Source organism: Mus pahari, chromosome 11, assembly GCF_900095145.1.
Source record: "Mus pahari chromosome 11, PAHARI_EIJ_v1.1, whole genome shotgun sequence".
In the NCBI taxonomy this organism is placed as follows: Eukaryota; Metazoa; Chordata; class Mammalia; order Rodentia; family Muridae; genus Mus; species Mus pahari.
In genome coordinates this window covers 29393004-29409604 of record NC_034600.1, presented here as the reverse complement: position 1 = coordinate 29409604, position 16601 = coordinate 29393004, and the positions used below count along the sequence as shown (strand labels likewise).

Genomic DNA, 16601 nt, shown 5'->3' with positions numbered 1-16601 from the left:
TTGATTTTTTTTTTCTTTTGAGACAGGATCTCTTCATGAAGCTCTGGCTATTCTGGACTTCATTATTAGACCAGGCTGGCCTCAGACTCACAAAGACCCACGCTTCCTGAGTGCCGGGAATAACGGCATGCTCCACCACATCCGGCTAGTTGTAACTTCTTACTGACTTCTTCCTCTATCAAGAAAAAAAAATACAGGTCTTATCACAGGCTAAGCTGTATGAGGGTGTCTTGGAAGCTTCTTGAAAATGATGCTAGAACAGTTTAAAGGTCACCTGCTGATGTTTGATGGCGTTGGCCTGCTGAGACCACATGGGCTTCACGGGTTTACTAATCTGTACACATTCCCTTTACTTTGGCAGACATCGCCCACGGGGCAGCTGACATTTAGCTTTTCTGATTCCAGTTCTTTCTACCTTCCTCAGAGGTTGTGTATTTGTTTTTGTTTCAGCTTTGCACACATTCTTGAAATTGTTCTCTATTAGTGGTAAAGTAACTGGGGATTAGCTTTTTGAAAAAGATTTATTGTGTGTGTATATCTGTGTGTGTATATCTGTGTGAGTGTATTTACATGTTTGTGGTTGGGGAGGGGAGTGTCATACCTATGCACTTGCATGGTGGCATGAAGAGAATGCCAGGTGTCCTCTTTTTGTTGTTGTTGTGTTGTTGTTTTGTTTTGTTTTGTTTTTGAGATAGGGTTTCTCTGTGTAGTCCTGGTTGTCCTGGAATTCTGTCTATAGACCAGGCTGGCTTCAAACTCATGGAGATCTGCCTGCCTCTGCCTCCCCAGTGCTGGGATCAAGGGCATGTGCCATGATGCCCCCAGCCAGGCGTCCTCTTTTATCAGCATCTTTATTTGAGGCAGGTTCTCTCCCTGAACCTTGGGCTCATGTTATTTATGCCACAAGTCAGCAAGTTCCAGTCATCCTCCAGTCTCCTCCCGCTTTGGAGCTGGGTTATGGAATCTGACCTCCATTTCTCATGCTTGTAAAGCAAGGGTTATTAATCCCTGGGCCATCTCTCTAGCCTTTGTGATCTGACTGTTGGTAATCATTGCTGGATGAACAATGCAGATCTAGTCTCAGTAGCAGGTGCAGAGAATCTTCCTGACACTTTTGGTTTTGTTTTGCCTGGCTTGGTCTGTTTGTCTATACGTAGCTTCAAGTCAGTTAAGAATTTCATGTTGGCTGGGTGGTGGTGGCGCACACCTTTAATCCCAGCACTTGGGAGGCAGAGACAGGCGGATTTCTGAGTTCGAGGCCAGCCTGGTCTACAAAGTGAGTTCTAGGACAGTCAGGGATACACAGAGAAACCCTGTCTCGAAAAACAAAACAAACAAACAAAAATTTCATGTTGTAGAGATGGCTCAGAGATTAAGAGCACTGACTGCTCTTCCAGAGGACCTGAGTTCAATTTCCAGCAACCACATGGTGGCTCATAGCCATCTATCATCAGATCTGGTCCCCTCTTCTGGCCTGTAGCCATACATGCAGGTAGAACACTATATACATAATAAAGAAATAAATCTTTATGGGGGAGGGGGTGAAGGAAAAAAAAAAGAGTTTCATGTTCTAAAGAAGAGTGGTGGGTAGAAAAGAGAAAAAGAATTTCATGCTCTGTGTCAAAACGTCATTGTCTTTGTCTCTTGTGGGTTGGTTTCCAATTCCATTGCCTTAAAGACACTTTTTTCCACAATCAGGTTAGTTTTACATAAACCAGGCCTGGGGCCAAGGGTTTGTAGAGACGAAATACAATATTATTATTTTTTAAAATATTATTTATTTATTATTTATGAGTACACCATTGCTGTCTTCAGACACACACCAGAAGAGTGCATCAGATCCTATTACAGATGATTTTGGACCACCATGTGGTTGCCGGAAATTGAACTCAGGACCTCTGGAAGAGCAGTTAGTGCTCTTAACTGCTGAGTCATCTCTCTAGCCCAGAGTTTTATTTAAAACAAGAACAATTTGGAAAAAAAGTCATGCTCAAACAGCTGGGCAAAGAGCATTTGCAGGCCCCATCCATATTCCATACTCATCATCATCATCATCATCATCACCATCATCACTGCCAACATCATCGTCACCACCAACATCATCACCATCATGACCGCCAACATAATCATCACCGCCAACATCATTACCATCATTATCATCACAAAGAGGGAGGGGGATGAGTGCTTGGCTTTTTTCTAACCTATGGCTCTCTGTGCATATATGTCTGTAATGACATAGGTCTATCACTGATGTATGAAGTATTCACTAACTCTACAACATATTTACAAACCTAATTATAATGTCTCTGGTATTAAAAGCAGATGATTCTGACTAGCTTGTAAAGAAAAATGGAGGAATTAACTGGTTAGAAATGATGTTCAGCCTTCCCAATAGTGAAATGCTGATAGCATAAAGATTCCAGAGAGTACGCGTCTTTGTGGAAAAGTGTCTAAAATTCATTAACGGCCATGTTATCTGAAATAAGCTCTTGCCCTCAGGAGAGGCACTGACAAACCACATAGAGTGCTCCATCTTAGTACTGTTCCTGCCCTTATTGGAAGTTCAGCTGAGGTTCTGTTTGAGGCCCACAACCTCTAAATGTCAGCCTAGTAGAAAGGTAACTTGTAGAAGGTTGTCCCAGATACAGCCACCACCCCAGGGACATCAGTGATAGACCCCTTGACAACATCCCTCGAACAGCTCTCAGACCCCATAGCAGGTAAAAGTGTTTGCTGCTGCCAAGGCTGACCCACTGATTTCCATCTTGGAACCCACACAGTGGATGGAGAGAGCCACCTCCTGTGGCTGTCCTCTGACCTTCAAATGTGTGCTATATGGTACACATGCATGTTTGTGAGAACGTGCACACACCTCTCCAAATACAAACATGTAAAATTAAAAGAAAAGAAGGCAGGCACCTCTTAGCACATTATACAGACCTCAAAGAAAAGACTGAATTTAGGCCGATTAACTGATATGGTGGTAAAATGTGGGAATAATTTCATGGGGTTAGGGCCATTAGCCGGAATAATTCAGGCTTCAGAAGCCCTGTGATTTGCCCTGAAGAGTGCTGAGCAGAAACTCATTGTTTTGACCTTAATTCTTAAGTCATGGGAAGCTCTTGATTTGTGGGAGAAACGTGAAGCTTACAAGTGGTGAGCCAGACCAACCCAAGTCCCCGGGGTGGTGGTTGAGGCTGGGACACCCTTTTCAGAGGCCCCGATGAAAGGCCAAAGGGAACTTTAGTTCTGTGTCCTTGTCCAGAGGTGGACTTGGCAAGGACAGTCTAAAACTGGAGCCACTGCCTCAGAGGAGTCAAGGTTGTGGTTTCTGGGGCTCTGACTCGTCCCCCTGAGCTGTGGTTATCAGCACTAAGGCAGCTGTATCTGAGGTCTCCTGTGTTCTCCGGGCCAACATTCTCTGACTTATCTCTGCACTGACCTTGGCTATTTGCATCCCTGAAAATAGAATGTATGATGCTGTACTTAATAAATTTGCTTGGCATAAGTCATCAGTTTGTGTAAAGGTCCTCCTTTCAACAACACCTTGCCATTTGGGGCCCTTATTCCTGCTGGTTTGGGTCGTTCATCTAGTTAAATTGCTGTATGAATGTAGACACTCAGGCCGAGGGTCAGTGAGATGGCTCAGCAAGTAAAGTCATTTATTGCCAAGCCTGAGGGTCTGAGCTCAGTCCTCAGAGCCTATACTGTGGGAGGAGAGACTCCTGTGTGCCTCTGAGCACCACACATTCAAACACGTGCTTGCCCACACAAACCGAACAAAACCAGACTTGTGATGAAGAATGTTAATAAAGGAGGCATGTTCTTTCAGTGCTCAAAAGGGAAGAGGCCACCCAGAGCCACACAAGGTGAGATCTCGGGGCCACTGGCCTTTGCACTTGAACTCGATGTCTGACAGCCCTCAGTCTAGGGCGGCTGCTTTTCAGAGTTCAATTTATTGCCAAGTAATAAGGTGCCAGATCTAATGACTTCTCATTGGTTATCGTGTTGCTTTCTATCAGTGGAAGGGTTATGCTATATTGTGGCAAGTGCGGAGAACCGTGTGCTCATAGACAAGCACTAGGAGGTACCTGGAGTGTAAAACACACAGGGTTGTTCTCTCAAAGGAAGGGATATATCGCCAGTTATCCACTCAGGAGGCTAGGAAGACACATGGTTAATAAAATAACCTGGTGACATTTTGTACTATCTTTCTCCTTTTCCAGTACTGTATGTGAGCTAGTCCATCTATAGAACCTACAGAAGGTGTCACATGTAGCTATCTATAGAACACAGCTTTATGGAAGATGTCGCATGTACTTTATAAGACAGAGTCTGAAGTCATGGCTTAAACTTTATTGTGCATGTAGACTGAATTATCACCAGGAAAGTTTTCAACAAATTGTGCTGTGCTTAACTATGCCTACAATAAATTGCTTGGGGTCAGACTCTATAAAGATGGTTCAACACTGGCTACTTAGTCATGCTGAACTAAACTACCTTCTTACCTCTTGAGTATATGTTGCTCTGCTAGTCAAAGTGACTGTAGAGACCCTACCCCACCCTGCAGTGTGTGGTCTTGTCTGACAAAACCCATTTGCATATAACAGCATTTTCAACTATCATTATCTGTAACATAACTTTAAAAAAATTTCGTTTTTGTTTTTGTTTTTGGAGACAGGGTTTCTCTGTATAGCCCTGGCTGCCCAGCAACTCATTTTGTAGACCAGGCTGGCCTCGAACTCAGAAATCCGCCTGCCTCTGCCGCCTGAGTGCTAGGATTAAAGGTGTGCACCACCACGCCTGGCTAGCTTTTTAAAATTTTATGTGTATGAATGTTTGTACGGGCACCACATGCATGCAGAAGACTGCTGGATCCTCTGGAGCTGGAGTTACAGATTAGTGAGCTGCCATGTGGGGGCCGGGAGCCGAGCCCGCCCTGCAAAGGCAGCCAGTGCTCAAGCACCAAGGCACCTTTCCTGCTCCCGAGTTCTCTTTCTCTTACGTTATCCAGATCGAGTTTCTACGGTTTACAGCTGATGCAACGTCGTCCATTTGTTAGAGGCTGCGCCTCAAGCAAGCCTCACAGCTCATCAGATTACTTTCTAGTCCATGGCGCCCTCTGCTGGACCTTAGTAAGAGGCAAGTTAATGACATTCCTCTAGTAGGGCTAAAGAGCATCTCACTTCTTTTTTACAACTTTTCTTCTCAAGCCTACTTGTAAGAGAAAAACATTCTAAGCATACTTCTAGAGATGACCATCTTTCTTGATCTATTTGCATAACAGAAACATTAAACTGAAAATCCTGAAGACATCTGTGACAAGCATATAATCAGAGCTAGAATGCAAACAGACTGACAAAGTATTTTATTTAGACATGATTTTGTAAACCATCACACTGCACTTTTTAATTCAACAAGAACATTATTTCCCCCACAGACTTACAGTAAGCCCTGTGCAAAGTCAAAGAGTTAATCCAAGAGTGAAGACAAACAAGGTGGTATTTTCTTAAAGTGTCAAATTGTGGTACTTGATACAAAGACTCATAACCACCTGCACCATAAAAGGTTACATGCCACAAAACATTAATTAATAATTTTAATATATAGTAAAACACATTTATTTAAAAAACCATCAGGATTAATTTTATTATAAACAAGTCAATTATCCAGAGGAATATTTATTAAAAGTCACTAAAACCCAGCAAATATTGCAACTGAGATAAAAATTTATACTCAAACAAAACTATAAAAATTTACATGTAAACAAAACTATCATTTAAGGACCAAGGAGTGAGGGGAAGAGCAGATGGCATTCTCTGAGGCCCGTCACTCCTTGATGTTCTGAAGTAGCTTCAGCAGATGGGACTCAATGACCTGTTGAACTACAAGGATAAGTCATTAAGGTCACAACACAGAGACACAAAACCAAGCAAGCAAAAGTCAGCGCATAAACTCAACTGTGCCCTGGGATTTTGTACAATGAAGTTATTTCTATTAGGACTGACTGTCACCTGAAGACAATGTGTAACAGTTACTCTGAACATTAACATTCTATTAGGACTGATTGTCACCTGAGGACAATGTGCAACAGTTACTCTGAACATTAACATTCTATTAGGACTGATTGTCACCTGAGGACAATGTGCAACAGTTACTCTGAACATTAACATTCTATTAGGACTGATTGTCACCTGAGGACAATGTGCAACAGTTACTCTGAACATTAACATTCTATTAGGACTGATTGTCACCTGAGGACAATGTGCAACAGTTACTCTGAACATTAAGGCTATTCCTAATTCAACAGCTGCCCAAGCTTCCGAGGTTTTTGTACTGAGGTTTTATTACACAGTACAATGCTGTTACATAATTTTTTTTATGAAAACATTTTTGAAAATCTTGCAAATACTGCCCACTTTCCTTCCAGTAACTATGTGAGTTTGTGGAAAAGTGCAATAAGTACTCAGCCCTTAGCTTTACAGGGTCGGTTTACCTGACGCTTCATGAAAGGACATGTCTGGAGCTAGAACACTACAGTGTTCTATGCATGAAAGCAATGAAGACAGTTTGCAGCACTGGCACTACTGTATCTGAAGCTTTCCTAAAGCGACCCGAGAGTTCTAAAATACTCACCACCTCTGTAGCCCAAAGCTACAGCTAGGTCCATAGAATTATAGCCAGAGTCTGTTTCAATTGTTGGGTCAGCTCCATTTTCTGTAACAAAACAGCAAAACCTATATAAATAAAATGAAAACGTGAATGTCCATCTACTCCTGGCTCACATGTGAATGGTTGGACAGAGCTTCAGCCAACATGCTCTTACAAAGTACTGAGCGCATGGGATCCACAGAGTTCACATTCATGGGCTGAAGGGGACCTACCCAAATATCCCTAGAGTAGCTGGATGTCATAAAAAACCAGACACAACTTACACATGAAGACATTGTGTACAGAGAACACAACGGTGGAGTCCAAGGTGACTCCAGAGGTGAGCAGGAAGGGCAAAAGCAGAGGTGGATGGAGGTGTTGGGCTGCCTCTCCCGGGGCAGTCCTGTGGTAATGGGAACCCACAGGCAAACGCTAGCAGAGCAATGTAACCCAACAATGTTTGCTCCTCTTAACAGGACAGCTTAAATGCTTAACCACTCACAGGACTTCTTCCAAACAAGGACTACGTTCACCTGCTTACCCAACAGCATCTTCACACACTTCACGTGGTTCCCATGGACAGCATAAAGCAAAGGTGTCCCTCCATTCTGCAGGAGGAAAATTGGCCATTGTCAGCATTTTCAGTGAGCAATAGTCAATCAAATGCTGCTACGGAACTGGGCATGTAGAACTAGTTTAAAACAATATTCATATATTGTGGAAAACTTTCTAAATCACAAGAAGTAACTGGATTTATGACACTAACTTGCTTATCCTAAATAAGTACATTTTTTTCTTCTAACACCTTAATAAAGGTTATATGTCCCTGACATAAATCCTAAAAATATTACAGTAATTGTATTTGTTTAATTTCTTTGAGGCAGAGTTTTAAGTAGTCCTGTGGCCTTGAGATAGCCAAGAAGCCAAGGGTGAGCTGGGACGTCAGTCCTCCCGTGTCCACCTCATGAGACTGTTGAGCACCTCCATGTGCTCTGCACGCCAGGCCAGCATGTCCCACCTGAGGTGCAGCCCGCTCCAGTGGGGACTCACCCAGTCATACTCATTGATGTCAACTCCACAGTCAAGCAGCATTTTGACAATGTCTGTGTAGCCCTTGCTACAGGCCAACGACAGGGCACTTTCTCGGCCTTTTCCTAGAAGCTGGGGATCTGCACCCTGTCATGGACATGAAGAGAAAGGGCTTTCAGTAGATTTAAACAAGAATACTGTCTCTGTGAATACGATCACAGTTTAACACTGAGGTGAGGCCACATTCTAGGGTTAATAAGGAAGTAACATAAGCATGATGGAGGTGCTTGTTACGGAAGCCTAACAGCCGACCTCCTTCCTCCCTCCAGCTGCCTCAGTCCGAATTCTCCTTCACTCTGGAAAGGTCCCAGCTCCTCCAAGAAGCCTTTTCTCCAGGACCTGTTGACAGTACTTCCGTTCCTGCTCCACCCAGAGAAGGACTGGACAGCAACGGCTTCTCATTGTTTCCCACGGGATTCCATTGCTTTCCCGGCTAGACCCAGGTTCTGCGGAACTACTAGACTGTATTTCTCTTGTGCCCTCCATCCTTACGTCTAGTTGGTTACAGACAGAAATACTGCACTACGGACTTAAGTGAGCATAGGAAATCACACATGTACATTTGCTGAGCATTTTCCTTACATTTTGAAGTAGGAACTCTACCACAGCTATTTGCCCATGTGCTGCAGCCCACATCAGGGGGGTAAATCCTTCTTCATCCGTGTGATTGATAACATTTTCTATTGAAAAGAAAAGCATTTTTTGTGATCTAAGTTAACAACCACATATTAATATCACTTTGAAAACACTTGTTCTAAAATCTTATGACTCAATGACATTCAACAGGCTGAATTTTGTTTGCTGAGGTCTGGATGTACTGTTGTGACTTCCAGTCTGCACAGTTAAAATGGAGCCCATTCTTTAAAGTACAAATACCATACACAGAATCATGTTAGGTCAGCATTGGTCTCAGGGACCGGGGACCCAAGATAGAATCCTAGCTCTTTCATTTTCTAGTGACTTGGTGCTGGGCAAGTGACTTAATTTCTACTAAACACAGATTAGTAGCAATGTCATCTCAACACAAGATAGGACGATCACAGCAAAATGAGACACAATATACACCTGAATGTATATGTAGGAACCTCAGCATCTCACAAAGGCCACCTTCTGCTCTAGCTAGCACTGCTGCCTGTGAGGTTCCTTCATCCGTGCAGTCCCTAGCATAATATGAAGACTGGATAATTGAACCAGTGCCACACAATTCCACCTCCAACTTCATTTTTATTCTCTAAATGTAGCCCAATAGTTACAAAGTGCACAGCTTCCCTCCTACACTTCCTTGGTAGGCTGAACATGAAATTTCTACTTTTTAAAAAATTATTTCTATTTCTAAGTTATATGTCCGTTGGGAGTACGGGTGCATGTGAGTGAGCGCAGGGGCTGTCAAAACAAGAGGCATCAGACGCCCTGGAGTTATGGATGGGTGTAAGCCACCTACTGCAGAGACTAGAAACTGAACTCACGTCCTCTGCAAGAGCAGCGTCAGATCTTAGTTTCTGAGTCATCCCTCTAGTCCCCACTATTTACACATATAAACAGAAATATAACCAAGTCTCACAGAAATAAGACTCTTGGATCATGCTCCCTGGAACTAACAAACAACATTGGGATGCCTAACTTCAAAGTGAAACAGTTTCCTTACTCTTTATTATACTCAAAAAGCATTTCACATGCGTCAAAGACCAAAAAGAAGGAAATCACGGAAGTCTAGCATAAGAATGGGTGGTTTGTTTACAATCCTAGAGTGGAGAATCTTTTCTAAGCAGGATGTAAAACTCCAAAGTCACAAAGAACAAAAATTCACGATTAAAAATCTGAAGAGGTCATACAAAAAGAACAAACTGTGGAAAACTATATGCATGAAACGATAGAGGTCAGCTTCCTTCACTGTGGAGTTCATATGACATAAATGTATTGTAGATAGTTCAGACAAAAAGAAAAAGGGATTATAATCTAAACATATCAACAAAATTACTGTGAGGTACCATTTTAACCCACGGATTAGTAAGAATTTTTTTTTTTTTTTTTGTTTTTTGTTTTTTGTTTTTTGTTTTTTCGAGACAGGGTTTCTCTGTGTAGCCTTGGCTGTCCTAGAACTCACTCTGTAGACCAGGCTGGCCTCGAACTCAGAAATCCGCCTGCCTCTGCCTCCCAAGTGCTGGGATTAAAGGCGTGCGCCACCACGCCCAGCTAAGAATTTAAGTCTCATTGTGTCTCTTTGGGAAACTGTAACTCTAACACTAATTTGAGGCCAGTCATTTGGTTAAAATGTTAAAACAAAAAGCCAGAAGTACATGCCTAGCTCTGTGCATTGGCCTAGCATAGCTGAAGAGTGGATTGGACCCTCCCTCTGTATGACAAAAGTCATCTAGTTTGTGACTTGGATTCTACTGGTGAACATTTACTCAATAAATACATTTATAAAGAATGCTAAGATGGTCAGCAAACATTTGTAATCAACCAGATGCATAGTCAAAAACAAATAGAAATCATAGTACATAGTATGCATTTTAGTGGAAAAGTATGAACTAGCTGGGTTGTAGAGCTATACACTTGTAATATCAGCACTCAGAAGGCTGAGACAGGAGGACTGTGGGGTTGAGGACAACTTGGACAACACAGTGAGACAGGCAAAACATATTTACAAAAAAATGTGTGTATGGGTGTTGTACCTGTGTGTATGTATGCACACTACATGTGAGCCTGGTACCCTTGGAGGTTACAAAGAGGGCACTGAATCTCCTAGATGTGGAGCTACAGACAGTCTGGGCTGCCGTGTGGGTGCTCGGAACTAGACTGGGTCCTTTGAAAGAATAGCCAGTGTTCTTAATCTCAGAGCCATCCTAAAGCCCCAGATTTTATACTTCATATTACTTAAACATTTCCTTCTTTGCTACCCATTGGGTAATGTGTTTGGTGAGACTATACAACTTCTTTTGTCTTTACAGTCTCCTATTCAAAAATAAAATGATAACAATTCTAATAAATTCTATTACCTTGTTCAATACGAGTAGCCAGGTAGAGCATCTCCCCCTGAGCTGCCAACTGGTGAACAGACAGAGCTGAAACAATATGATCAAATTCTTCACGTGCATCTTATGGTCACACAGCTATCGTCCTATGGTGAAGCGAGTTTCTTTTCCAAGACAAAATGTTATATCCTAGATAATGACTTTACAATCAAAGGTTTTTAAAGGGTGGCTTCATGATTAAAGTATAAGCTAATGAAATGTTTCAGTAGGATTATTTATCTTTCACTACAAAATCATTTCTTGATCAGTGAACTAATACGTAAGTCTATATTTACAATTATGTTCCTATATAAGTAAAACATTAAACTAGAAGAACACAAAAGCACTGATACCTTAATTTGTTAAAAAAAAAATCACAGTAACTCACTTCTTTTTGGCAAAACTATAAAGGTTTTAATAATATTTTAAACTGTATATATTCTCATTGAGATATAACAAACTTTCAAACACAGAACACATGAAAAAGTTTCAACTTATTAATATGATTAATGTATCACTTATGCTTTTTTTTTTTAAAAGATTTATTTATTTATTATCTGTAAGTACACTGTAGTTGTCTTCAGACACTCCAGAAGAGGGCATCAGATCTTGTTATGGATGGTTGTGAGCCACCATGTGGTTGCTGGGATTTGAACTCCGGACCTTCAGAAGAGCAGTCGGGTGCTCTTACCCACTGAGCCATCTCACCAGCCCTCACTTACGCTTTTAAAGCTAGAATATTTATTTACTGAAACTAATACTTCAAATACAAACTCCTGATTTGAACAGCATTAGTTATTTACACGGTATTTTGACACATTCTAAGCGTATACTTACAATTTGCTAGCAGAGGTGTGGTAGAGACCTCGTTTCCCCTGTGTTTGTTGGTTAAAGTAGTTGACTGTTTTATGGGTGAGAAATGTTTTGTTGTAGAGGGCGTGTAGACATGCCTTACTTGAATTCCAGGAGAAGGAGATGTATGGATATTGCACTCAGCTAAATAAAACAAATTAGAATAGTATTTTAATGACAAAGCAGTAAAAAAGGTATTAATGTTCACATGAAATAATGTATGAGGTTTAACAGCTTCAGTTCACAAGGGTTTATCAGGTAATATTAATTTATTAATTATATAAGTCTAAACTTATAGACTTATAGGCTGTAGTGTAAGTACTACAAAGAAAATTATTAATCTTGATCTGCTATTAGATTTAGTATTCAATAGATCATTACAAAGTAGATATAACATGCTGACAGATCATTGAATTACAGTATTAGAAGCTGATGTAAATTAGTCACGAAACAGGAAATATTAAACTAATTTTGACAAAGAAAAGGAATATTTTTCTATCATTTAAAAAGATACAACTTTCTTAGGAAAATTGTAAATAAAGATCGGATGAGGATTTTTTCTATTTATTTATCTATTTATCTATTTATCTATCTATTTATCTATTTATTTATTTATTTAGATAGGGCTTCACTATGAATCTCTGGATGGCCTGGAACTCACTAAGCAGATTAGGCTAGCCTTGAACTCACCTGCCTCTGCCTCTCAAGTGCTGGGGTTAACTAAAGGTATGTGCCATTACATCTGGGTTAGACAAGGAATATTTTTAAAAAACCAACAGAAATTTAATATGGGTGTCTGTGAGATTCTAGAAAATCCTTTTAAAAGATGACTTTCAAGCTTTTCCTCAACTCTGAATCTCATGATTCAAAGAAAACAGAATGGAGTCAGCCAAATGAAAGTGAATGTAGGGAGTTGTACCATAACTTTCAACCTTTAAATAAGACAGACGCCACCTCCAGGTCAGAGTTAACTTGATCTTGAATATTTTTACTATCCTCTTCATTTAAGGACTTCACAAATCGAGAACACACATTCATATCAAATCGGTTTGGCAATATGAATTTCATCCCCATGGCGACACCCTGGGCTGATCCTTCATCTGAGTGTGGGTCCAGTTGGTGCTCTATCTTGATGTCTGGCATCCCAGAGATATAGCTGCTGGGACACTCTTCCACGATCAGCTGGGCCCCAATGTCCAGATTTGTAGATGTAGCCATGGTTTTAATAATTAAAACATTTCTTCATGATTTCTTGTTTGTTTGTTTTTTTTCTTAAGGGTGTTATCCAGTATCTTCCTGAAATTGGGATATTAATATATCTGAAAGGAAAAAATTAGAAACTTTATGGTAGTATATAACTTATATAAATGTACATATACAATCATTTTAACTACACACCCACACAGTGCTCTTGTAAGCCTCCTTATATAACAGGGTGCATGGGCTATTCAGAGGTGGGGAGCCTGTGGACCAAGGCTTTGCCGTTTGATACTAGCTGTATGATGTGTGCAAGTTCTCGAGCCTGACCAAGTGTCCTGTGTAAAAAGAATGCTGCTGCTATGTACAGGGTCTTGGGAAAGGATGCAGGGAACACAGCACACCTCCAACACAGTCCAAACACGCTTCAGTTAGTTTCTCCCCTTCTATAGCTGACGAGTGCCAAATGTCTAAAGATCAGGCTACCAAAGAAAATAAACTTTTACGCTAAGAAAGTAGGCCATTATTTGCGATTCATTTTTTTGTTTGTTTGTTTTGTTTTGTTTTTTGAGATAGGGTTTCTCTGTGTAGCTATCCTGGAGTTCACTCTGTAGACCAGGCTGGCCTCAAACGCAGAAATCCACCTGCCTCTGCCTCCTAAGTGCTGGGATTAAAGGCGTGCACCACCACTGCCCGATGAGATTCATTTTTTTTTAAATGCCATTTCTGAAAGTCTTCTCAATTTGAGCTGAGGTATAACCAACTTGTAGCCAGGTTGACTAGCACTGTTCTCTATAATACCCACGATTCAGACAGTGAAGCACTTTACAGACTTATTTTAAAAATTAGCTATTACACTTATCTATTTTCTTTGCATGTATATGGGAATACATGGGCCACAGAATGCATGTAGAGGACAAATGTCAGGAACTGGGGTTTCCCATCTATGATGTGTGTCTCAGGAACTGAACTCAAGTCATCAGGCTTGGCAGCAAGTGACTTTACCCACTGAGGCACCTCCCTGGCCCTACAAAATGTATTTTTTTTAAAAATTAAAAGTTCAGGGGCTGGTGAGATGGCTCAGTGGGTAAGAGCACCCTACTGCTCTTCCGAAGGTCCGGAGTTCAAATCCCAGCAACCACATGGTGGCTCATAACCATCTGTAACAAGATCTGACGCCCTCTTCTAGAGTGTCTGAAGACAACTACAGTGTACTTACATATAATAAATAAATAAATCTTTAAAAAAAAAAATTGAAAGTTCAGTGTTCTGCTGGAAAAATAAAAAAGCTTTGATCAACTTATTGTGTTTTAAACTTAATAAAAAGTTTTCCTATTTAAAAAAAGTATATTAATTAAAAGTATATTTATTAGTATATTTATTAGTATATTAGTATATTTATTAGTATATATTAAAAGTAAAGAATAAAGGTATATTTATCAGTTTTTGTTCAGAGTGAGCATAAGCAACTTGATGTAAGTTTTGATGAGAAATATGTAGATTATGGATTAGTATCACAGGATATGTGATAATCCCAAATACACAGTCCCTTGAAACAGAAAGAACTGAAGATCCAGTGAATTTTTGTCATTTGACAGCATATTGCCCCTTGGACATTTTGAAAGGGAACTGAGTGTGTGATGATCAGAACTGCCTGGAATTAAGAGAGAAATGAATCGGTACCGTAGGACCACTGTTCAGCACTTTAAAACCATTTCAAAAGACTGATCCTGCTGAGTATGGTGGAGCACTAGAGAGCAGGAGAAACAGTCCTCCCCAGAACGGAGCACATCAACTGGCCATGCAATAGTAAGTAGTAATGCCCTGAAAACATACTCACAAGTAACATTACACAAGCCAGGTGTGGGGGCACACACCTTTAAGCTCTGCACTTGGAAGGCAGAGGCAGGCACATCTCTGGGAGTTTGAGGTCAGCCTGGTCCACACAGTAAGTTCTAGGACAGTTAGATCTACTTAATAGAGAGACCTTACTTATCTCAAAAACTTCTTTAAAAAACAAAACAAAACAAAACAAAACACTGAGCTGGGCTTGGTGCATTTAATCCCAGGACTCGGGAGGCAGAGGCAGGCAGATTTCTGAGTTCGAGGCCAGCCTGGTCTACAAAGTGAGTTCCAGGACAGCCAGGGCTATACAGAGAAACCCTGTCTTGAAAAACCAAAAAAAAAAAAAAAAAAAAAAAAAAAAAAAAAAAAAAAAAAAAAAAAAAAAAAAACAACCAAAAAACAAAAAACCAAACACACACACACACACACACACACACACACAAAACCACTGATCCTTATCCTAATCACGATCTGAGTAGAATGGGTGAGTAATATTCATCTCAATGGGAAAAGAAAGCTCCTGAATCCTGAGAAACATGTTGCTCTATCAACTCCACCACTGAGGTCAGTAAAGAAGCAGCAATACAAGAATACAAAACTTCCAGGAGAGGCAAGAAGACACTACAGTCGTACAAAGTATCGCCTAACAAAGTCGTTACATTTTGTCAGAAGGCCACAGGAACAGAAAGTTAGTTTAGTGCTCAAAGGGAACTATTTCTAAGGAAAGAACAATTTCTTCTAGGCACCTGTAGGTTGAGAGCAACTCCATCCCCCGCCTCCCCAGGGGATGTCTAGTGCTATTCTCTTGAAAACTTCCTTTCAAGCTCCCATTAAAGGGGGAAAAATTGCCAGATGGAGGTCTTTTTGCTTTTGACACAAGGTCTTACTTATTTTGTAGTCTCGCCTCTGACTCCCGCCGAGTGCTGGGATTAAAGATGTGTACCACCTCCCTCACCTGGTTTAAGATCGCTCTTAGGAGTCACCGCACACAAAACCTACCTAGTGCCTCTTAGGTATTTTCTGATCTTAATTTGAGCAATTTTTTACAGTTTCTTCCCCATATTTTCTAATTGGGTCTGGTAATTTATTCTCAAGATCAACTAATTCGATGTGCTAGACACGCAACTCATGTGTTTCCCGAGACTCAATCCTTCCTAAAATGTTTGCCGGCCCCTATAGAACAATAGGTTTCAATAGAAGGAATTACCAGTCTTTGACTGCAGATCAGGAAATGAAGAGGGAACGGTTATCTAGATTCGATTGATTACAGAGATAAGCAAAGACTGTGGATTCGCCACGACTTGAAGCACACGGAAGGAAAAAAAACGAAATGACAGAGATGGTGAGAGTTAAGGGAGAAAGGGTGGGTAGGCTCGCCAGCCAGACGCCCAGGAAGGGAGAGTATAATGCACGCAGGGGGCATAGTTCCCAGTGGAAGCTAATCTCAGAGGCTTCGGGTTCTTCCTAATTCTTGAAATTATCCTACAGTGGGGGGAAAAGGTGCTATAAAAAAACGAAAGGCGTCTCACGGGCGACAGGTGTCCGGGCGGGCGTTCCCGCTCTACGGCCTCCGGGTGACACCCGCTCCCGCTCCGACGCGGCGAGCGGCTCCGGGGACCGAGGCCGGTCAGACCGGTGGTACAAGCACCCAGAGCGCAGCGGGGGAGCGGCTCGGGCCTGGCCTAGCTGCAGATCGGTCCCGAGCCCCCGGCCTGCTTCGGGCCCAGAAGTCACTTCCTATCTTTTATCTCCTCTGGCAAAAGCCCAGAGCATTCGGTGAAGGCGAGACGACAACCAGGGATCGCTTCTTGTAACCCTAGCGCTCCGCAGCCCATCCTCTCGGAGAACCAAGGGTCGCCCGGGTTCCGGGTCACTGGAGAACCGCCTGGAGCCCCGCCCACGGCTCCGCCCACCAGGGCGCGGTCTTGTAGTTCTTGGGGCCGTAAGGCTCCC

The 16601-nt window shown here is 41.6% G+C and overlaps 1 protein-coding gene across 4 annotated transcripts; it reads right to left on the bottom strand.

Annotated features, from left to right (window-relative positions):
* Positions 1 to 5340: 5340 nt before the first annotated feature.
* Positions 5341 to 16580, bottom strand: Ankra2 (ankyrin repeat family A member 2). Of its 4 annotated transcripts, none has more exons than XM_021208446.1 (9): positions 16178 to 16580; positions 12539 to 12925; positions 11592 to 11750; positions 10740 to 10805; positions 8323 to 8420; positions 7702 to 7827; positions 7193 to 7259; positions 6637 to 6717; positions 5341 to 5885 (listed from the first exon to the last, which is right to left on the bottom strand). In XM_021208446.1, exons 2-9 carry the CDS (start codon positions 12822 to 12824, stop codon positions 5830 to 5832), a joined length of 939 nt encoding a protein of 312 aa, XP_021064105.1. In that variant the 5' UTR covers positions 12825 to 12925; positions 16178 to 16580; the 3' UTR covers positions 5341 to 5829. The 4 variants fall into 4 exon arrangements, with proteins under 4 accessions (XP_021064105.1, XP_029399842.1, XP_029399844.1 ...); XM_029543982.1 differs by lacking the exon at positions 16178 to 16580 and adding an exon at positions 15856 to 16104; XM_029543983.1 differs by having other exon boundaries at positions 5362 to 5877; positions 16178 to 16364.
* Positions 16581 to 16601: the final 21 nt, after the last annotated feature.

Coding starts and splice junctions, on each gene's coding strand:
- Ankra2 (XM_021208446.1), bottom strand. CDS start 12,824: ATGGCTACATCTACAAATCTGGACATTGGGGCCCAGCTGATCGTGGAA. Junction 8,421..10,739: donor GGCTACTCGTATTGAACAAG/GTAATAGAATTT, acceptor TCTTTTCAATAG/AAAATGTTATCAATCACACG. Junction 5,886..6,636: donor AGCTTTGGGCTACAGAGGTG/GTGAGTATTTTA, acceptor TTATCCTTGTAG/TTCAACAGGTCATTGAGTCC.